Source organism: Gadus macrocephalus, chromosome 1 (genome assembly GCF_031168955.1).
Source record: "Gadus macrocephalus chromosome 1, ASM3116895v1".
Classification (NCBI taxonomy): Eukaryota; Metazoa; Chordata; class Actinopteri; order Gadiformes; family Gadidae; genus Gadus; species Gadus macrocephalus.
Window position 1 is genome coordinate 3,585,345 of NC_082382.1, and position 22,733 is coordinate 3,608,077.

Genomic DNA, 22,733 nt, shown 5'->3' on the forward strand with positions numbered 1-22,733 from the left:
CTCTAATGGAAGCAGCCGGCAAGTGTTTCATCGATTCAGTGATCTAGCGATTCAGGGTTTTAATCCTTGTGGAATACCACATTTAAGATACATGAAAATAATTATACACAAACCGTATTGGTAATTCAGAGGCAACCATCAGTAAAAGATACCCAGAAACAAATTAAAAACATCAAATAACCTTTAATTCGATCAGTTAAACTAATGGAACCAAAAACAAGGGATGATCATGGAAAGTGAAATCTCAAGATGACATCTCTACATGCAGGGAAAGACAGTAATAACTTTGTTTTTGTAATGATTAAGGAACAAAAGAAAAAAAAAGGTTCACGCATTAAGGTACTTATAATCAACTCTTAAATGTTAAACAAAAAAAAAGTCCTGAAGTTGAGAGAGTCAATTCAAACAGATTGTTAGTTGGATAGTTTGTCCACAGAGGACAACATGAAGTGATCAATAAAATGAATAAAAAAAAAGCCTGTATAAAAAGTTGAATCCTAACCACAAGATCAAAGACGCTCAAGTCTTTCGTCGTCCTTTTACTTCCTGTCATTCGACCTGGAGCGACTGAATACACAAAAGAAAATACAATGATTATAAAATCCTTACCAGCAATATACTTTACATTCAATACTTAGTAGAACTTACCTCCTAGATCGTGAGAATGATCTTGAGGGCTTATGGTTCCTTTCTCTGGATAGAGACCTATCTCTGCGCCTGTCTCTTGACACAGACCTGAGGACAGATGAAAGGTCAGTAATGTGCAAGTTTACCATCTCTGTACGATTCTATGCTCAAAGTGCCTAATTTCCATTCATTATGGATTATAGATGTGACCAGTCAGGTCTTTACCTGCTGCGACTGCGGCTGAAGCTTCTCCTCCTAGGTGATCTAAGTAGAAGGTCAGATGAGAAAACATAGGATTTGGGGTGTTATATTGCATCTCGCTACACGGAAAACCTCTGGATGTCTGAGAAAGAAAAGGGGCTCCCAAATTAAAAGGTTACGACTGCTGCATCTTGACTGAAATGCTTAATGTTTCTTATTCCTTCTTTTTAACAACACGTGGAACCAGGTAATCTAATAGAAAGGGAGCAGGTCAAGCCCTGATAATGGGCATCATTATCAGGGCTTGACATTAACCTCTGACAATCAGCGCTCTGCTGATAAAAAAAATCTCAACCGGGCAAGTCAAGATGCATTAAGATCTGAATTCAATAATGAATCCACTGGACCTTTTCCAAATGTTTGCAGTGTACACCTTTATAAGTTAGGATAAAGGGAAACAACCAGGTTGAAACTCAGAAAGAGCTATTGCATTCATAGGTTGAGATTGTGTAACAGCCATGGAATTTTGCAGTCTAAATCTTAAAAATATTCAAGACTATAAAGATATAGGGTTCAATCTGACTGGTTAAATGTTGATGGCCAAAATTTCTGTAGCCTCATTTAACATAAAAGCCGTTACATTTTAAACTATGGGAAGGACTAACATTTTTTGTAGCGTATATGACGTAACTGCTGATGGCCATTGATCAAGCAGTCTTAAAGCCCCTGTAAGCATTAGAACTACAAAGAGCAGGATAAAAGCAACTTACTATTTTTGGGGGATTTGGACAAGATAGAAATGACGCAAGGAGGCCAGACTGAAGGTGAGGGAGGTCGAATTGCAGAGGCTTTGCCACGTGATGCGAATGTTGGCGATATGAAGTGCTGGGTTGGTTGTTGAGGGGATAGCTGGAGATTGTCCCTGCCTTTTAGGGAGTGTAAGCCAAGGGCTGTTCCCGTAGGTAGAAGTATTCAGTATAGGACAAAAAAAAATAAAGGTGCCGATTGGTCGATAATGTGTGGTGGGCCGCTGTTGACTGAGTAAAGGTTGGAAGGAGGAGGAGGAGGATGCTGGGAACCGCATGCTCAGGAACCATAAGGTTGGCGGAACCTGAAGACCGGCGGTGCGCCTGGCTCAGGTGAAAACACCAGCCAAGCTGACTGGGAGACGGTGGTCAGCAGTCACATGATGCTGAAAGAGGACTAGTTGACTGACTCAGGGGGTGGTGAGAAGCGTGGTGGTGACTCTGCAATGGGGTTCAGTTTTATTAATATAGATGGCAGCTGAACTGAGAACAAAATTTACATGTGTAGAAAAGTAAATATTAAGGTTACCTCATGCCAATAATACAATTGCCTCAGGTTGCCTTTTCAATAGCTAATTGTTGGTTTTAAAGGCTCATCTTTGCCATAACATTTTTTACCATTTAAAATGCCTGTGACAGCATTGACATTACGTTAATCTTTTAGGCGGCCTTTAAAAAGGTGCACGCTGTAGATTTAAGTGCCATCTAGTGGAATGGACTTGGCAGAAATGGAATATAGCCGAGTATATTTAATTTGTATAGAATACGTTCAAGTAAGAATTGTATCGTCTTCATTATCTTAGAATTAGCCCTTTAATTCTAAGTCTACAGTAGACATGAACGGAGAAACTGCTCTAGAGGACACGGTTTTATATTAAGATAATGAATCCTCATGACTACTCGATGTTGTGGTACTGGCCATTAACAGGCAACCCTAGTTTCACTTATGTCATTTGAAAGAGGTTAGGGGGGGGTATTGAGTGGGTTGACATCTGCCACCACCCTGCTAGAGGACACTTAATCCTAAACACTGCCCCTTTAAAATGGCCTAAAATTGAAACATTGATAAAATTATATCAGTGTGCAAAACATTGATAACATACTAATTATACAACTATTACTCAAAGGAGCTTACAAATAAATCTGATATTGGTCCAATTATAATCTTTTTTTATCTACCGGTAGACATTACTGAATGTTTTGTGGCAACCAGATCTATGACAACGCAGACTGAAAACACAAATTAATAATACAGTTTTTACCCGCTGGTGGAAGTCACGTGACTTAAAACAGCCAGTCTTGTGTTCAGACTGGGTACCATGGAGAGATGAGCAGGCAATACTTCATGTAGGGTACTGTGATACATCTTGATACGTGACAACATGGGACAAGTATTAGAGTGCACTTTAGGAGGGAAATACTCTACCTGCGTCGTACGGGCGGACTACGCCGCCGGTTTTCATCCCGTGGGCGGCGGCTCCAAGATGGCGGAGGTCCACGGCTTCTGGAGCGCTTTTCCCCATTGGACAGCTCAACGCGGACTCTGCAGCCACACATGGTCCTGAAACATGCCACACGGTCAGTGGAGAAGCAGACGGACAGCTTAAACCCATAGGTTCTTGTAGTTTTGACAGTCTTACCTTCCATCTAGTTCTCTGACAGCATCAGTGGCATCTCTAGGATCCTCAAACTCTACAAAAGCAAAGCCTGGTGGGTTCCTGGCTACCCAGACACTGCGCAGGGGTCCATAGTAGCCAAAGGACCGTTCCAACTCAGTTTTGTTTCCATTGTTGCCCAGGTTTCCAACATACACTTTACAATCAAGGGGGCAGTCTCGAAGAGATGGGTCTGAGAGAGAAAAGTTGTGCATGATGGTTAGCCTACAATATGAAAAACGTCTATTCCACTTGACTTGCCATTATGACTATTTCGTAAAAAAAAAAAATTGGGTTGATACATACCTCCCATTATTACGTTTCAAAAAGAATGTCGTTCCCAAAGAGCTTATGAGAGATAGGGGGAGAGAGAAAGGAGGGTCAGTTAATGATAACCATAACAAATAATAAAATCCTCAAAGATTCAGTAACATATGAATGCATTATTGTGAGATTAAAGTTAAACACATTTACTGAAATAGGTAGCCTACTAATGGTAAAATGATAATAGTCCTAAATCCACCAGGACACAGAAGTTAATCTTTTTCTCAATTCTTCAGGAGTGTAAAATCAATGACCGTGCTACCTACTATGAAAAAACATGATCCGAACAGTTTGTAAAAACGTTATGAAGTTTGCTTTTTAGCCGCACCGGTAGTACAATTCAACAACGGTGATAAGGACAGTGTGCTAATGGAGGCTAGCGAGCTTCAGATTAGCCATCTTCCGGTTAGTTTTTGCGCCAATGCAGCGAACACGGTATTAAGTGAACATCAGCGTTAGGTGACTGCTTTACAACATATATTGCTCAATTCAACAACGCCGTTCAACTTAATTTGTAATGGCTGAATGAAAACGGTCGAGCAGACTCCGGTCGAGCTAGCACGTTTGTGCTATCGCTAAGCTAACGTTTTGGCTAACACAAAAAAAGACATGGCGGTGTCACTAAGTAGTAGGCCTATCGAAATATGTTACGCATACAACTAATATGCAGACTTCAATTGCACATAACCATAATTAATAAACAAGTTGACCACTTTACTCGGTTAAATATGAGGGTATACTCGAAAGATTTCAAGAAACAAACAAATTACCAGCAACTGTGTCGTCGCCTGCCTTGTCGGGTGCTGCCTCCGGTTATTCTCTGAAGAGAGGAAAGAGGCTGTCGTCGTGCTCCCGCCCATCCCCCAACTTAACACGGAGGGGCCAACAGCGCCGCCTGCCGGACAAGTTGTACCACTGCAGTCCTAATGGAAGGTACTGCTTGGGTCGGTTAGTGAATGAGCTCGGCCGACCGAGGGTTTATTGTTGACATTGTCTGTTTCGAGATTTTAATCACACAACAGCAATCCTCTCGTACGTTTTTTTAGGGTTAGTCTTGATTCTGTTCAATGTCATTGCGTTACGTTTCAAGTCACGCATTGAGTGGGATGAAAACGCATCCAGTCAAACCGGATACAGTATTTAGATCTTCATAATGTAATGATTAATTACGGAGTAGCTGTAGCGCTCACATGATCGGGTAGGCCTCTGGGCGTTAAACAGTAGTGTCTTCGGATTTTGGGAAATGTTTACTTTAGTTGAGTCGCTCGTGGGCATTGTTGCGCTGTGTCACGTGACCCCCTCCCCTGCGCTCTCGCCAAGGCGGGAGATGACATAGAGCGCATGCGTGAGATATGCTGTATATCGGCAGAGAATAGCTGTGTTCGAAATCGTTCCCTATCATGGATCAGGGCTGTGTCCCAATTCCTAGGACGCGTGCACTAAATAGGGTGCACGCCATTTTGTAGGGTGTTCGAATTCTCAGTGGTCCACTATATAGGGCACTATAGTGGACTTAAAATAGCTGAATAACCGCGAAAACGAATACATTTAATGATGGAGGGTGTGTTCGAAACCACCTACTTGCTTACTACTTACTACCTACTCAATAATTGGCTTAGGCCTACTTCTCGAATCCTTAAATAATGATTGAGTAATCCATTTTGAGTAATCGACGTTCGGAAGACCGTTCTTACTTAACCGCCTCAGATGACGTGAATCAAATGACGTGTCAATAACCTACCGGCCGGGCGCCGTGAATAAATATTATAAATAAATATATAAACGTCACATTTAACGTCACAGTACATCTTCAACCTAAGGATTTGCGGTGATATGTTAACAATTATTAAACAATTATTAAAAGCACTGCTGCTGCGGCTCCCCGTTTAGCGCCATTGCTTCCATTGTTCTTTTGAATAGACGCAGTGCATTCTGGGGCGGTTGAGTACGTCTAGTAAGCTAGCGATGCTTACACCGGGATCCCACCGGACGCGTACGCGCCGCGGAACGGCTGCGCCGCGGAACGGCCGCGTCCTCTGCCCTGGCTGCGTCCATTCCTACCGGGCGCGTAACGGCAGCGTAGCGCTGCCTTGCGAGCCAGCCGTATTCACGCGAGATCACGAGATCACGCGATAATCCTAAACCTAATGTACTCACCTTCCACTCCCAAAACCAAAACTATTGCAATTAAATGCCACGCTTTGTCCTTTCCGACATTTTCCTTATAAAAAGGATGATTTGGCACATAAATGACTTCATGTTGCTGAACTTCGACAATGAGTCTCTCGTCGTCCATGTTGCCGACCCTCTGAGACCCACCGGTCATGACGTAATAATGTTGATGTGAAGTTACATGAGCTGAGTAGGCCTATTGTGTTTTATTTTGAAAATTGACCGGATGCTCTATGGCTTTTACTTTTCACTTCCTGCCCGGCTCCACCTGCTCTGTCGAAATTGACGCGGTTTAGAAGCGGCTCGCGGCAAAAATAGAATTGGACGGAAAGATAGCGCCGCGGCGCGGCACGCCGCTCCTGGGACGCTGCTGAAACGTTCCACGGCGCGCCCGGTGGAAATGGTCTCATTGATTATAGTGGAAGCGATCAGCAGCGGTGACCGCGGCGCAGCCGTCCCGCGGCGCGTACGCCTCCGGTGGAATCGAGCCTTTAAAGGCCTCCACACACCGGCGCCGCAGCGTCGCCTCAAAAAGTCTGCCCCCATTATTCCGGGTGTACTAGCCCACACCGGCGCCGACTAGACGCGCGGCAGCGTTCCGCGCCGCGCCGCCCAACTACTCTTCGAGAAAATTTGTTCTATTCCTGAGCGTCGCCGCCCCTGAAAAAGCGCTTTGTAAAAGCTGGTTTGTACATCCCGGGTCCCGTAGGCACCTCCATATCTACCCCTCACCACTGGATGTCGCCCTCTTTCGTTTGTGATAAACAATTACGAGAATGGACGATGAGAGACTGGTCGTCGAGGTGGAAAAATATGTCGAATTGTATGACCAAAGTTCCCGTCATTACAAAGACGACTCCAAAAAGGTCATTGCCTGGCGAGCCATAGCTCTGGAGATTGGATCTTCAGGTGAGAAATCAACAATGGTGGACTAAGTACCCAAACCATTAACCATAATGGGAAATAGACGAAATCAAGTCACATATAATCACACCATGTAGGCCTAGGTAGAAACCAGATTACTTGTAATATATATTTTTTTATTTAAGGCAAGGCAACTTCATTCATATAGCACTTTTAATACATGAAGCAGACTCAAAGTGCTTCACATAGAAACATTCTCATACAATAAAATAAGTAAAAGGAAACACAGGCAAAGCTCAAAAATGCATTGTCATGTATTAACTGTCTCTCTGGTATCAGATCATGTATTAACTGTCTCTCTGGATTTAAGGAAAAATAACATTAAGTGTCTCGAGCACTCAAATAAAATACACTGGCTACTGAATCCAGCACAGCAATAACATCACTGTATTTATCCCGAGGGATAAAAAAAGTATATATATATGCAAAAGAGTATACCAGAGAGGGATAATAACTAGATTATAGGTCATCATATAGGCTGAACCATATGGTTCTGCCATTGCACACTTAGTGGCGAATTGAAATATCGGCGTGCCTCTCAGGATCTGCACGGAGCTCCTGGACCAGATTGTGGCATACCCCCTGTTCTTGTCTCTGTTCATTGATGGGGTGCACCCAAACCCTTCGTCTTCTCCTTGCAGCGCAGGAGAAGAAGGGCAGCCCCCCACTGTCTGGCAACAGTTATTTATTCTGTTGAAATAAAAAAAACTCAATAAAATGTAAAAGAGCTTGCTCAATTAAAATGGATAACTACTGGCTGCATATTTATAAATGTGTGGCTATGTTAAGGCTATATAGATGGATAGATAAATAGATACTGTATTGGTCCCAATGGGGATCAATAAAGCCATCCAGGAGCTCAATACAATAAATACACACAATAACAATTGGCCTTAAAAGGTGACTGCACTATATACTAAAAAGGCTTAATAGAAGGTCCTGCAGTTATTGAGATTGTTGATGCAGTAGAGTAGATGAATGATGGCAAAATATAAAATAAATAAGATATGACAGTAAATAAAACGATAAAGTGCCCTACAAACTAAGTTGATCTGATGCTTGAAAACATACTTTCACTTCGCAGATTATACATTTTTCAAATTATTCAGCCAAAAAGATGGAAAATAAATAAACTAGGCTACAATAGGCTACTCACCCATTGCGTTTCGTCTCTTTGCTGCGGTTGATTGACAGGTGACTTCCTGACTTTATACTGCAGCGCGGCCGTCGCGCCGCCTCCTGTTGGTGCTAGGGGCGTGCTTTTGACGCGCGTAAAATACGCGACGCTGCGCTGCGGCGCCGGTGTGTGGAGGCCTTGACGCCCCGTGCCCACTACCTCCTTCAGTCAACGGACGTGGGAAGGCGTGGCTGACTGATGGGGGAGTAGTCTTTGCAGAGGCATCCGTCAGCCAATCAAATCGCTTCGCCGGGTTCTTCCCGCTACTTCCTGCTTGTTGCGATGCAAGATGACCCGCTTTCCCGCTTTCCAGTATCGTCAGAGCCCGAGTCGCGTCACCATAGCCGCGGGAACGTATTCTCAGCAGGGGGTGCTGGAAAAAAAAACTCAGCCTGCACTAGACTCGCTACTCGCTACATTGATAAAAAAGATATAGCAGCGCAGCTCAATTACACCAGTGCATGCGCGCACAGTCGAAAATCGATCGTTGTGTTCACACCATGGTTCACATCCAGCTGCTCACAGAACAAGTTTAGCGCACCACCGCTCCCCTCACACTTTTTCATGCAACTTTTTTTCAGCACTAGGTCATATGAGCATTAAATAAATGCTGCGTCTCAAAATGCCTTGGACAGCAGCGACGATGACTCGTTTGCCACGGGCCGAAACAGTGCGGAGCGACCACAGCCAGAGCGAACACAGCGGGGCAGAGGAGTGTCAGGAATAGTCTTTGGTGTACACATCAGTACGGCCTATTTGCACTACTGTTTAGTGGCAATGCAGTGTTTTATTCTATGCCTTTTTAGTTTCGTATATTATTTCAATGAATACAATTTATTTATTTATAAAAACAAGATCTGGTCTTCAAATCTTTTTTCCAAATATAGGTCGTCTTGGGTTTATATTCGGACCAATACGCTACAGCGGGCGCTCACATGACGTTAAGCATTTCCTGGTGCATAATGTGACGCTTCAGAACCTAAAATCCCGTTTCTCCCCGTTGACACGACAACACATAACCGGCGTTTTCAGAAATCTCCACTTTGGCCGGAGTTTTTAGAAATAATCGTTTTCTGTGATAAGACAGGGCCTGAGACAGCACCCCCAGCACCCCTACTTCCCGCGGTACTGCGCGTCACAGTGCTTAAATTTGCATACGCGATCTGGTTGGATGACGGATCCGTCGCTGCCGAAAAAGTTGAACATTTTTCAACTTCTTGACTGAGCCGAAGGCTCCAACGGAACGTACGGATCCACAATGCATTGCGCGTCCGTCCCCATTAAAGTCAATGGGGATCACGCAACGGACGCATGTAGTGGGCACGGGGCGTTAGGCCGTCGTTTCTCAATTCGCGTACTTGTGCGTGCTCGTGTGCTCGTGGACTCGGGAAACGTCATCAGTCGTTGACCGAGCACTGTTCCAATTCGAAGCACGCATCAAGCGAGTACTGTCGTAAAACCCAGAAGTGTTCTTGATGCGTGCTCGATCTCGCCGTTTCACCGAGCATGCATCGGAGGTGGCTCGTGTGTGCTTGCAACCGCTATAAATCCCAGGATGCATTTCGCACTCGCAGCAGTACGATGGCGGACAATATGGAGAAGACGCACAACTGTAGCCCCCTTCAGACCCCAATTATGTTCCAAGGTTGTGAAAAATATAATAATGACTTTTTCCCATCCTTAATGCAACCAGAAATGAGAATCAAATTATTATTATTTTTTATCATAACTCGTTAATTGTTATTTTTTTTGTCCATTTCAATGGACATCGGGTCCAAACAGTTGTTAAAATATCAACATCATACCTATTTTTTGTCTTATATAACATTGACATTACATGGAACATGAACTTGAACATTTCAAATGATGTTTTTTTGTAAGGTCCAAACAGTTTTAAAATATAACATCATAGCTTTTTTTTTTTTTTTTGGTTACAATTTACCAACAAAAATAACTTGAGGGTCTCACATTTCTGTCATTTTAGTCTCATTTTCTGTGGGCATATTTGAAGCAATTTCTCTGTGACACAAAACAGAAGTGTACCTGACACTTGTCACAGTAGACATGCGTTTTTCCTGAACAGCCTGGCAATTTGCACCTTGTTGCTTCTTTTTTTGCATCATAATTTGGCATGTGGTCCAGCATGTCGGTCTGCACCTCTTGAAGGGGCCGTTTTTCCATGGCTCCCCTCTTTTTTGGGGGCTCATCATGGTGAGGTGGACTCGTACATGGACTGGGTGTGTTGGAACTGCTCGGCCTCCCTCGTTTTCTCAATGCGTGGGGCTTCCCCAAACGCACAAGAGCTTCTGCCACATTAAATTTGAAGTCAAGGAGATCCATGACTAGCGGTGGCTGAGTGCCCTGACGTTCTTTGTCTCTGCGATACTCAAGCCAGCTATTCACTACAGCAACATCAAAGGCATGAGTAATCATGCGCAGTGACCATTTGCGGGACCGGATGGTAATCCTGTAAAGGCTGATGAGTTGATCAAGCTTGTCCACCCCTCCCATGGCCTTATTGTATTTCTTCACCACCTCTGGACGCTTGACCTTAACAAACTGCCCATCTTTCTTCTGCCACCTAGCAACTTCATCTTCATCTCCTACACCAACAAAGTTGGAGGCCAGCACAACAGAGCGGTTATCAAACCACTTCACTAGAACCACCTTTCCATCCCTACTCCTCACTACATCATGGTTCCCTCGCTCTTTTTTTGACATTTCCTTGTCACTCTTCAGTGGAGGCTTTGCAAAGCGGACAACCCTAGCTGTGCCAGCCGCATGGATTTTCTTTTCAGCCAGCACTTCAAGGACATTGTAGGTAGTGAAGAAGTTGTCAAAAAAGAGCTTGTGGTTAGGATTCTGGATTCTCTGGCACAGGTGAGCAACCACACCTGCTCCATGTCCTAAAACCTTCTTGCTCTGCTCAGAGAGCTCTGTTGTGGCACCTTGATAGATGTGGAAGTCATAAGCAAGGCCACTTTTGCCGCAGAGGAAATACATCTTGACTCCCCATGGTTCTGGCTTCCCTTTGATATACTGAAGCACAGAAAGTTTCCCCCTGAAAGGCACAATCTGCTCATCAATTGCGAGTTGTTCTTCCATTTGCAGCTCTAGACAGCGTTTCCTTATGGAATCATAGAGTGGTCTGACCTTGTAGAACACATCAGTGTTTTCAGAAGGCCTCTCATTGTTGTTCACCACATGCAGGTTGGAGCGAAGCTGGAAAAATCGGTTACGAGACAGAGTATCCCGGAAAAGGCCGATATTGATACTGGAAGACCAGTACATTCGCACTCTTGGCAAACCCAATGCCCCAGTTGCCAAATGTAGACCAACAAGGGCTTCAATCTCAGAAATTGATGCATTTTTATACCCCCTGACTGCATTTTGTTCTGCATAGATGTTAGTCATTGTTGTCATCAGCTGGAACATCTCACTGGGAACATACTGCTTGAAGTAGCCATATGGTGTTAGTGGCTCAGGGGGTTCAGGAGCAGGAGCAGGACTTTCCCATGTCGTGTTTACTGGGGTAAAGGGGGTGCGACGCCACTCAATATCACTCTTCTTTGTGATGTTTGCAAAAGGGCCATCCTCAAGTAACTATCTGCCTCCTCAAGCTCATAATTCTCTCTGTCTTCCTCATCCTGACCTTCCACTGCCTCAATCTCAACTTCTTCCCCTACCAATGGTACCTCTGCCTCATCCCTGTCTTCCCCTGAAATCATTAGCAAAACATTATCTGTCTGTGCTGTCACCATACTGTTCCTGAGTATGTAAGGGCCCTAAACATTTGTATTTATATATTTATTTATTTATTTAAAATCGTATATGTGATATTATGTGATGTTTATACTAAAACATGACTATTTTTTAATATGATATTCACTGACTTTCTACACTCACCAACTCATGGAAATCTATTAGCATCTCCATCTTCCTCATCGCTTCCAAAAATGTCAATATCAGAGATATTTCCATTGTCGATCAGTTCAAGGACTTCAAGGGCTGTATATTCTGCATATGGAATATTTTCAACTGATTATCAACTCATTCTCTTATTCTGATGTACTGTTTTTATAGTAATAAGGTCATTCATCAATACTGGTAAATTGAGTTCAATTACATGGTTTCTGACCCAATGTTCATTCTAATGGACAGCGATATTTGAAAAAATCCTGTGTAAAAACTAACACTGAAACATATGATATTACACTTCTATTTATGCATTCCATCTTTCAATATTGTATCAAAACTATGAAATCTTCTATAAAATATCTATAAATATGAATATAACTGTTGAAAATGGTCCTTACTTTCGACGTGTGGGGTGAAGCCCTGCCATGCCTCTCTTCCATGTGGTGGATTTTTTTCATACGTCAACAAGCAAAGCTATACTGCCGTTTGATTGGTTGTTAAACGTCCACTTATATGGACTTAAGGGTTCAAGTGGTGTTAAACGTTGCAAAAAGTTAAAAAAAAGCCCCCGTCATGTGACGTCCATCGTAATGGACACAGGGTCTGAAGGGTTGCTCTTAACTTATATATATATTTACATAATATATAATATAATAATAATAATATAAGATAATATATAAATATATATAGATATATAAAGTCATGTGTGTATAGCTTATACACATGACAGGACACGCATATCTTTTCAATTTTTATTCATTCAGAATATTTACATACTATTTGAAAATGAAAGAGGCTGGGATTTTGTTTTATATCATTTGTTTATATTGTTCAGTAGTATATGCCTAAATGAGGCCGTAGCACAGTTAATGGACGAGCAGAGGTGGTGACGTCATCGAGTCCGCTGCTGTTCCAATTGCAGGTACGTACTCGCGTGCCTGCAAGTCTGTGCTTGAAGTACGGACTTGCCAAGTCCGTACTTGCAAGTCATCGAGTCCGTAGCACGCGTGCTAGGAATTGAGAAACGGCCTTACACAAAATCTTTCCGGAAGTAGAAGACATTCGTATACTACTCGCTTACCTAAAACTCGCTTACTACGTTCTGCTTACTCAATTTGACGTCATAGTTAGTAAGAGTAGTAAGCAAGTAGGTGGTTTCGAACACACCCGGAGTCTCCGGCTTTCGTATAGAAATGTCAACAATTTATTTGGGATTTAACATAGAAAATGTAACATTCAAAATTAGTTAAAAAAAACTTGAACAAGGAAATGTAACATTCAACATCAATAGAACCTCCAGCTTTCCTCGTGAGTTTCCGTTTTGTTTACATGATGTGGGCGCATCTGTCTGCGTCAAACAAATACCCGGCGCATTTACTGACGCAAATGACGTTTAGAAATGTTCAGCGTAGTGTCCGAATTCTTGTTCCCTATTCCCTATATAGTGCACTATATCATGTACACTATATAGGGAATAGGGAACGAGTGTATAGGGAACAATTTCGAACACAGCTAATGTCTAATATGAGGAGAATGGGCACTCGCTGGTTAGTTCAGTTTTTCTGGACTGGTTGCAGTAATAATCTCTGTCCACGCGGGGCGCTCGCAGGCGAGTCCAGAATGAATGGGAGCCTATGGGGTTTTACCCTCAAAATCTCCCTCAAAAATTTCTCGCGATGTAATTTTTTGTCAAGTATTTTGAAAGTTGCGTTCAAAAGGTGGGGCTAAGATAATAAACTCAGCTGAATATTGCATTTTTTAAGGTCATGTATCTGTTCTAAAAATGTGATGACGTCACACATTGTCATACTGTCAGAGGTACTGCTTTACTGCAGTTTCTAAGGCTACGTATACACGATGACGATCTGACCAGAAGACGCAAAAGTGGCGTCGCGTCTTCACTTTTTATTCCGCGTTTAGACGAGCGTTTTCGGGAGGAAATCTGCGTGCATACGGTGACGCAAAAGTGTGTGGAATTCGATTGGGTATGCATGCCAGGCGGCTAGGTGGTGCTGTGATACACAACACCGCCATATCTGAGCGCATGCGTAGAATCTTCCTTCTTCTCTTATCCGTGCCGCAAAAAACAAAAAGATCCTTCTCTGTTCAGTAACACTATCTGTACATATCCTGTACATTTCGTGGAAAGACTCCTGTACGCTTGTTGGAGTTGCTAGAGCAGCTTGAAGGTCCGACGCATGGAAATAATCTGACATGTTTGTTTATTTCCTTGTACTGGCACATGTATGTGACGTAAACGCGTATGCGACGTGAGCAGATCTGAGCAGTGTTTTGCGTCTTGGCAGTGTAGACGGAAACGCTACGGCGGAGCGTATTCAACTTTTCCACTCTGGAGGGTGGTTTCAGATTTATGCGTTTTCATGCCCTAAAAACACAGTCACCGTCTAAACGAAAGGCACTTCCGATAAAATATTTCGATTTAAAGCTTTTTTTTAGTAACGACATCGCTATTGATTTCTATCTAGTGCTAGGTGCTATCAGCTGGCTGGCTGCTGGCTGTCGGCTGATTATCTATCTTTCTCCTGAAATAGAAACCTGGATTTGAATGAATCATAATTGTAAGACTGCATAAACTTAGTTTACATCAGTAAACAATCTCCTAGAGAGCACAGTGTTCTGTACCTACAGTTGGACCTTGATGCTGTGACAACAGCATCAAGTCATTTTTCCCTGCCTCTGTTCAGTATGTTCAGTGTTGTTAAATCATTCCTCATTTTTTTGTTTATTTACTATTAGTTACTGTTTTTATTGTGTTCTTGTTTGTGTGATGTTTGAATAAACTAGCCTGTTGCAATGTTGGTGTAATGTTTGTATAATTACTGTTTCAATGTGACCTAGACCATATTTCTCATTTAACAAACATGTGTAGCTTATAATGTGTTGCAGGGCAGAGAAATTAAATTCAATGGCTTAAAGCAAACCCATCTGTAAAGATCAGTGAATGCATAGAAATGCATTCAAAGGACCATTCATACAGGAGCAAGCAAGAACGTTTCTTTATTCTATCCTTGGGAAACGAAAAAAAGGACAATCCGTTTCCACTGTTGGAGCAGTTTATCATGGCACATTTACGAGGCTTTTTTTTTTTTAACTATCTTTATTTTCGAAACGTAGACAATGACAGATGAAATGATATTGAGCGGGACATTGACTGTATTATTTAAGGTTGTCATACCGTACCATGTATATAACACATTGAATATTGAACACAAGAAATGGAAGAAATTCCATTTATACCCATGTACTTTCACCATACATAACTATATAAAAAATAAAAGTGCCTGCAGGAAAATATAAATACAGTACGCAAAAATTAACTTTGATGGAAAGTCCTCCGATTGCGCTTCAGCTTTAGATGCCATCAAGAGGGGTCTCCGGTTGTAAACAGTCGCAAGTCCGTCCCTGACCAATCAGCATTCATTAGCAGAATGCTAGCGTGTACGGCCAACAACAGCCCAAACTGTAAGAAATCGAAAGGACATAAGTACTCATTGATTTGACTTTTGACCTATAATCTATATTGAACTTGCGGAATCTACAATAAAATTTGCGATATTTCAACGACAAGCAGGTGAAAGAGATATATTTAGCCGTCTAGCCCCATAGACTCCCATTCAATCTTGACTCGCCCGTGATCACCCCCAGTGGATGTCTGATGGAACTACAACCAAGATCGGTACAATGGGACGTAAAGGAAGTGCCTAGGCTCTTCGTAGACGGGATCGGTCAGCAGCAGCCCCGCAGAGAGAGTCCGGGGGCCTCGACGAATAGTCAAATCTTCTAACCTTTTTGCCTCCTTTCCTTAAAGGTCCCATGACATGCTATTTCATGTATTCTTTAATATAGGTATTAGTGGGCAACTAACACAGTATTCAAAGACGTTCCCTAAATTCAGCCGTGGTGCAGAGTTACAGCCACTCCGAGCCAGTCGCACATTGAGCTTCCCCCAAATGCGCTGTTTCGGTGGGCGTGTCAAGGAGGAGGGTGGGGGTGTGGCCCTGAGCAGCTTGCAGCCACCATGCGCTCTGTTTACAGTGGATGTATCGCAATGGCGAGCCGCACACAGCCTTTAGCCGTGTTCTGTAAATATTCTAGAACACACGGGAGTCCTGGAGCTCTATATCTAAATATTATCATATAGCCTACACAGATATCTATATCATATAATATATATTATCACGGCCAAAAGCTGTGTGAGCCGATATTATGAATCTCAAACGACCGCGTTGGGTTCTCCGACGTTCCTGGTTCTTCAACGTCCACATCAATGTGAATACACACACTGTAACGCCAGTGTTTCTTGTCGGTTCTTTGACGTGTCTTGTATTTCCACAACGAGACTGTCGTGGGGGTTATCTGAGCCATGGTTGAGAAGGAATTGGGGGAAAGGAACTTTGATTTGACTCGCTGAAGTACATGAACTGCGACATGCCGCCGGTTGCCGCGAGGCACCATCGCCCGGCAGCGGGCAGCCGGCAGCAGGCAGCGCGCGGTTCAGTCGACTTCAGGTTGATGTGAAAGTGGAAGAACCAGAGACGTCGCAGAACCCGACAAAGTCGTTTGTGATTCATAATATCGTCTGGAGGCGCACACAATATGTTATATGATATAGATATCTATGTATATGATATTATTTAGATATAGAGCTCCAGGACTGTAACGCAAGTGTAGTACACTTCCTTGTTATTTGGATAACCGTTCTGCTGTTGGTGTGATGGCGCATAACACGTCGGACTCTCGTATCTGGTATTTCTGGTATGTCTCCCGCTTGAGCCCCGCTGAGGGACCACCGCCGGAGGCGGAGGTGCATAAGCGCTGCCCGGCAAAGATCCCTTTCTCCTCCTTGTCGTGGTTCATGTTCTTGAGGGAGTCAAAGCCAAAGTTCCTTCCCCCCAATTCATTCTCAACCTTGGCTGAGATAACCCCCAATACGAGTCTCGTTGTAGAAATACCAGATACGAGAGTCCGACGTGTTATGCGCCATCACACCAACAGCAGAACGGTTATCCAAATAACAAGGAAGTGTACAACACTTGCGTTACAGTCCTGGAGCTCTATATCTAAATAATATCATATAATACATAGATATCTATATCATATAACATATTGTGTGCGCCTCCAGACGATATTATGAATCACAAACGACTTTGTCGGGTTCTGCGACGTCTCTGGTTCTTCCACTTTCACATCAACCTGAAGTCGACTGAACCGCGCGCTGCCTGCGGCCGGCTAACCGCTGCCGGGCGATGGTGCCTCGCGGCAACCGGCGGCATGTCGCAGTTCATGTACTTCAGCGAGTCAAACCAAAGTTCCTTTCCCCCAATTCCTTCTCAACCATGGCTTAGATAACCCCCACGACAGTCTCGTTGTGGAAATACAAGACACGTCAAAGAACCGACAAGAAACACTTGCGTTACAGTGTGTGTATTCACACACACACATGTGGCGCTCGCACGGTCGAGTCTCATTGGCGGGCCAACGTCTCTGGGCGGGCCAGGCAGAGTAAGGGGAGGAGCTGAGATTCCTCATGACGTCATGAGCACAGATTTCCAAATCAGCGCGCTTGAGCCTCCGTTTTTTCAAAGGCGAGCAGAACAGCTAGTGCTCGTTTTACACCAAACGCAAGTTTTAGCCACTGGGGGACCATAGGCAGGCTAGGGGAACTCATATTTATGTTAGAAAACCTAATAAATTGAGATTTTCATGTCATGGGACCTTTAACCTTTGTGGAAAACGTCGTCTGATCATGGAGAGATGAAAAGGTGCTTCCTTTCGTACATAGGAAAAGACAGCACTGTTTAAAATGAATTAGACTCCACTTTTCCTAACCGACGTCATTGCGGGACGGCGAGTTTTTGTTGACCTCTGACCTCTTTTGCGTGGAACTACAGTTTTCCGAAGTTGGACTACAACAAGCGCTCTATGTATCCATGCGTTCTTGTCGCATTGATTTCAATCAGGATGATCATGTCGCCAATAGTGAGAATCACTTATGTTGATGTTGAAATTAACTGCCCCCACTAGTCTTTCTTAAAGGGACACTGTAATATTTTCGTTCATTTATTACCTCAAATCAACGTATTCATTCATAAATAAGTCCTCATTGGTGTAAAATTATCTCTGCCAATAATCTCACTTATCCTCCTGAGCGAAGAATAATTAATATGTAGTTACATAGGACGGGTAAGCTTCATGGAGGCTTCCATGTTCTTCTGGTCTATGTACTGCCGAGAGGGACAAAAAGCACTACGTGGTACAGGAAATGCAAACGCGTTTTCACTCTGAGCCAGCGTGAATGATGACTGAAATACTTCACTATCTTGCTCGAGGAATAATTACTCATGCATCATTAACACTAATCAGTGTTTCCTGCAGGATTTTTTTCAGCAGCGGTGGTGTGGCCCCCGATCCCTCTAGGGGGGTCCGGGGGCATGCCCCCCCGACCGAAATTTTTTTGTACCCTTTACATTGGAATGCATGAATCTGGTGCACTTTGAGAGGAGAATATGCACTTAAATCCTATTCAAACAGTCCTGTGTATTACTGTAGATGGGATTATTGGTGTTGTAACTTTGCCTTTTGTGTCTTCATTTACAGATTTTTATATTTTTGTATAGTGATATTTAAACAAAAAATGCCACAACGCAAATATAATTTGCACAATTTATTTACAGATTTTTGCCTAATGCTTAAACACTAAACATGGTTGCTATGCCCAAAGCATAACTGTTTTTTACATAAGACACTTTGTTCAAAAATGAAATCTCCTGCAACAATGGTCAAAACACATCTTTTTAAATTATAAACCTAACTAAAATTTGAAAAGAACACAGACTCACACACATGAAAAATAAAAAATAAAGCTAATTGAATACCAATCAGTGTGAGCCTTAGCACTACAAATAGACCTCAGGTGAGCTCAGCTCCTTTGTGAGACAGTGAGAGTCAGGGGAAGAGGACAAGAGAGCGATGATAAGCTTGTTATTGCTTAAAACACTTCTTCTTAGTCTTGGGAGTCAAAAAGTGATGAGAAAATTATAAAATAAATATAAGTTATACATAATATAAACTATTCATGATCTTTTAAGAAGTCCTTAGGTTTTTTCCCTGCATTTATGCTAATGACCACATGCTTACAGGCGATTAGCATAAATCCCTAAATAAATACGCGATGTAAACGTATTTTATATGGCAATAAAGAACAACATCGGATCTAACAGTATGGATTCATTTTTCAAAGTTCCCGAAAATACCTAGGCTATCAATTCCTGACTGGATATAAGCTCCTGTAAAGGCTATGAGTGATCCCAAAAAGAGCGACAGCACGCACACACACACACACACACACATAGGCCTACACACACACACACACACACACACACACACACACACACACACACACACACCTAATACTAGAGGAAAAACGGCACGGAGGTTGCGGTTTATAGATACAATAAAATGATTGGGCTCAGAGGGTTTTTAACACTGGTGGTCATGTAGCGACACATTTTAGCAACTTACTTTCTCTCTCTCTCTCTCTCTCTCTCTCTCTCTCTCTCTCTCTCTCTCTCTCTCTCTCTCTCTCTCTCTCTCTCTCTCTCTCTCTCTCTCTCTCTCTCTGTCTGTCTGTCTGTCTGTCTGTCTGTCTGTCTGTCTGTCTGTCTGTCTGTCTGTCTGTCTGTCTGTCTCTCTCTCTCTGTCTGTCTCTCTCTTTCCTTCTTTCTTCGATCTTCCGCTTCACTCGCTACTGCTAGAATCAATGTAACTTTGCAACCGTGTAGGGTAGCCTACTGCAAACAACTGCCACACTCGCTGTGTATTTTTCTTCTTTGATGTTGGTTACGTGACGATGTGCCGCGTGCTGCGCAATTGACGTTACGCGCTGTACATTTTCTAAAAGGAGCTACTATAAAAAAAAATAATAATAATTAGGAGAAGGATTTTTATTGCAGCGGCGGAGAAAATTCAGCAGCGGCGCAACACTGCTAATGATTCAATGCAGTTTGAAATTTGTTTTAAATAACGAACCTCATCATCACTCGAAGCGAGCACTATTAGTTTGAATGCAATATACAATTGTACCACTAGATGGGAGTAATTTTTACACAGTGTCCCTTTAAATGTGAAGTCAGCATTTTATTTTCATATGGTGTAAATTCTGTGCTTAATAAACATCAATAAATGAATTCATTTCGATTTAAATAATATGTTTCTGTCATTGGTATCCATTATCAATTGTATTTTATTCTCTTCTCTTCTTCTGCTTTACCGCGTCTCTCATGAGTCTTTGCTGCGTAGCTGGTAAACTTCGTCTGTGGCATTTTGCTTTAAATATTGCCGCCATAAAGGATCAGGAAAATCAGGGAAGCCAATCACGTACAGAGTCATTGATTCTGTACGCGATTTCGATCACGCCTCTTGTGCTGAAGAAAATAACAGCAGCTTCCCCAGACCCCAGTGCGAAAAATGCGCAAGAAAGCTCAGAGATTTCCGACTCGGAAGGCTGGCGTCCGAGTATTCAGGAACACACCATTTCTTGCAGCATTTCTCTGAGGCACACCCCCTTTTTGTCGTAATCTCGGAATTCTGAGAGAAGACCGAGACCCGCTCTCAACAAAATGGCTGTACCCGGGAAGACAGGGCCCTGACCAATTTGGCGCCCTAGGCAAGATTTTTGCTGGCGCCCCCTACCCCTTTTGATCGCACAGTAATAAACTAAAGAGATAAACTCAGAGAAGCTACAAAGCTTTGTCTTTGAGACTCTTTGATTTTGGATAGAAAATGAAACACACAAAACGTATTAAAAATCAAGTAACAAGCAATGAATCATAAATACAATGTGGTATGCACAAAATACTGCAGACGTTAGGAAATTTAATAATTAAACACTTTTCAGTACAAAAAAAGTCTTGCAAAACAAGTGACAATGAATCACTCATACAATAAGGTATGCACAAAATACTGCAAAGAAATGCATGATGTTTACTAAAGGCATTCATAAGCAAAATAATAGATAGACTTCAGATTCAAATTATTGTAAATACAATTAAATGTAGTATGGTTTATCTAGTTTGGTTCTAACCAGAGATTAAACAAGCACTAAACTGAAGTGTAAAAAAAATACAATAATGTATTAGGGCTGTGCAGAGGTAGACGGGACGGCAGAACCTGATGCTGTGTCACTGGGAGTGGCACTGAAATATTTTAAAAGTGCATCTGAAGAGAGAAGAGAAGTATATGTGACGACTGCATGTTACATTTTAATAAAATAACAGATGCTTGGTGTGCTATACATGAGACTAATAATGAAAATGTGATGAGATTCCTTCAAGTTTATTGTCATTGCAATGCAATTCAGTCTAACCACAGTGCAAAAACCAGTAAAGTGCAGTGAAATGAATATATATGTACGGTATATATAGCCTATGAATGATATGTGAAAGCTAAGGTATGAAATATTAACAGTAATACACTTTAAAGGCATATTGTACGATTTTCAGTGATATGCACTTTTTAATATGTTGTTGAAATTGGTTTATACATCCAGACAGCAATAAATAACTTCTGGGCAATGAAAAAGAAGCGAAAAAAAAACGAATTCTGTATCTGCTATAAACAATGTAAAATGCTTACCAATCGGAGACATTGTACCCGAATCTAAAGAACCAATCACAAGCCTGCGCGTTCTCTCCCCTCTGTGTACGAGCCTGAGCCGGCCTGAGCGCGTTCACGGAGGGCAAAGAAAGCGTTGTTATCATAGTAGTTCATGACAGTGGACTAGACCTAGTGAGCCTACAACGTTAACACGATGGAAGAAAAAAAACAGAAGTTACCACTGCCACCGTTACTTGCCCCGGTTCATCCTTTTAAAAAGGAAAGAAAAGGAAAGACAGAAAATGAAAAGGCAGCAACAAAAATAAAGTTGGAGAATGCTCGAGGAAAAACGAGAATAAATATTGGATTCGCTTTTCAGCGATGGCGACAGCTGAGGGAGTTGAATGGCCTGAAAAGTGACGCAATGGTTGCCGTTGAAGTAAACCGTAAGCAGCATTAGCGCTCGTGCACGGCTCTGTGTCGAGGGGTTGGGGCAGGGAGTCCTGAAGGGTGGGGGAGGAGTTAAACGGAACTCCGAAGAGAAGCTAATTTCAAATCATGCTAGCTCTCTCACATCGTACAGTATAGCTTTAACTGCACTTTAACACTGATGTAAACTTTAACAAACATAAACTGTGACACATAAAACCAAATGCTTACAACCACCCTATTACACAGTGGGTGGACAACTAAAAGCATTTTAACTGACATACAAGCAGGAAAGACACCTGTAAAATAACACCTAACGTTAAGTTAGGTCTGAACAGGCCTCACGTTAAGTTTCCAAACGTCCCTGATGAATTTAAGGTGGAGTAACATTAACACACGTCGACTCAGCTATTTATTGATTATTAAACAATGTTGGTCCGAAGTAAGCTAGCAAGCTAACACTCTGCTCCAACAACGGTAACTACGATGCATTAAACTATTAATTTCATGCACTTCATCACATTGACGTTACTGTACCTTTACCTTTTTCAAGTTTTTCCTCCTCTTCTTTCCTTCTTTTCCTTCCTTGGGCGCCGGATGGCTTCAGTCTTTTGGACTTAATTCCGATACAGTGTCATTAATCTTTTTCTTCGTCTCGGGGTCACGGTCCGGTCAGATTCAGGCAGCTGGCCTCTTGACCGCGCCCCCCTCAAAGAGGGCAGGTACAGAGCAACGAGCCAGGCAGGCACCCAGAAAAAAGGCTTCTCCATTATTTAATATTCTTTGCTATGACTTTATGTTGCTGTGGGCTTAAATAATACAGTATTTCGAAATAATAGTAGGCCTAGTAATGCCACTGGTAAAAAAAATAAGTAGTATATATAT

The 22,733-nt window shown here is 42.5% G+C and overlaps 1 protein-coding gene across 1 annotated transcript; it reads right to left on the reverse strand.

The window, feature by feature from the left end:
* Positions 1-163: 163 nt before the first annotated feature.
* On the reverse strand, positions 164-4,525 carry srsf3a (serine and arginine rich splicing factor 3a). The gene is made up of 7 exons (XM_060063174.1): positions 4,384-4,525; positions 3,596-3,637; positions 3,275-3,482; positions 3,061-3,195; positions 853-891; positions 649-735; positions 164-567 (listed from the first exon to the last, which is right to left on the reverse strand). Exons 2-7 carry the CDS (start codon positions 3,600-3,602, stop codon positions 540-542), a joined length of 504 nt encoding a protein of 167 aa, XP_059919157.1. The 5' UTR covers positions 3,603-3,637; positions 4,384-4,525; the 3' UTR covers positions 164-539.
* Between the last annotated feature and the right edge of the window lie 18,208 nt (positions 4,526-22,733).

Coding starts and splice junctions, on each gene's coding strand:
- srsf3a (XM_060063174.1), bottom strand. Junction 892..3,060: donor AGTCCGCCCGTACGACGCAG/GTAGAGTATTTC, acceptor CCTTCTACTTAG/ATCACCTAGGAGGAGAAGCT. Junction 736..852: donor TTCAGCCGCAGTCGCAGCAG/GTAAAGACCTGA, acceptor ATCTGTCCTCAG/GTCTGTGTCAAGAGACAGGC.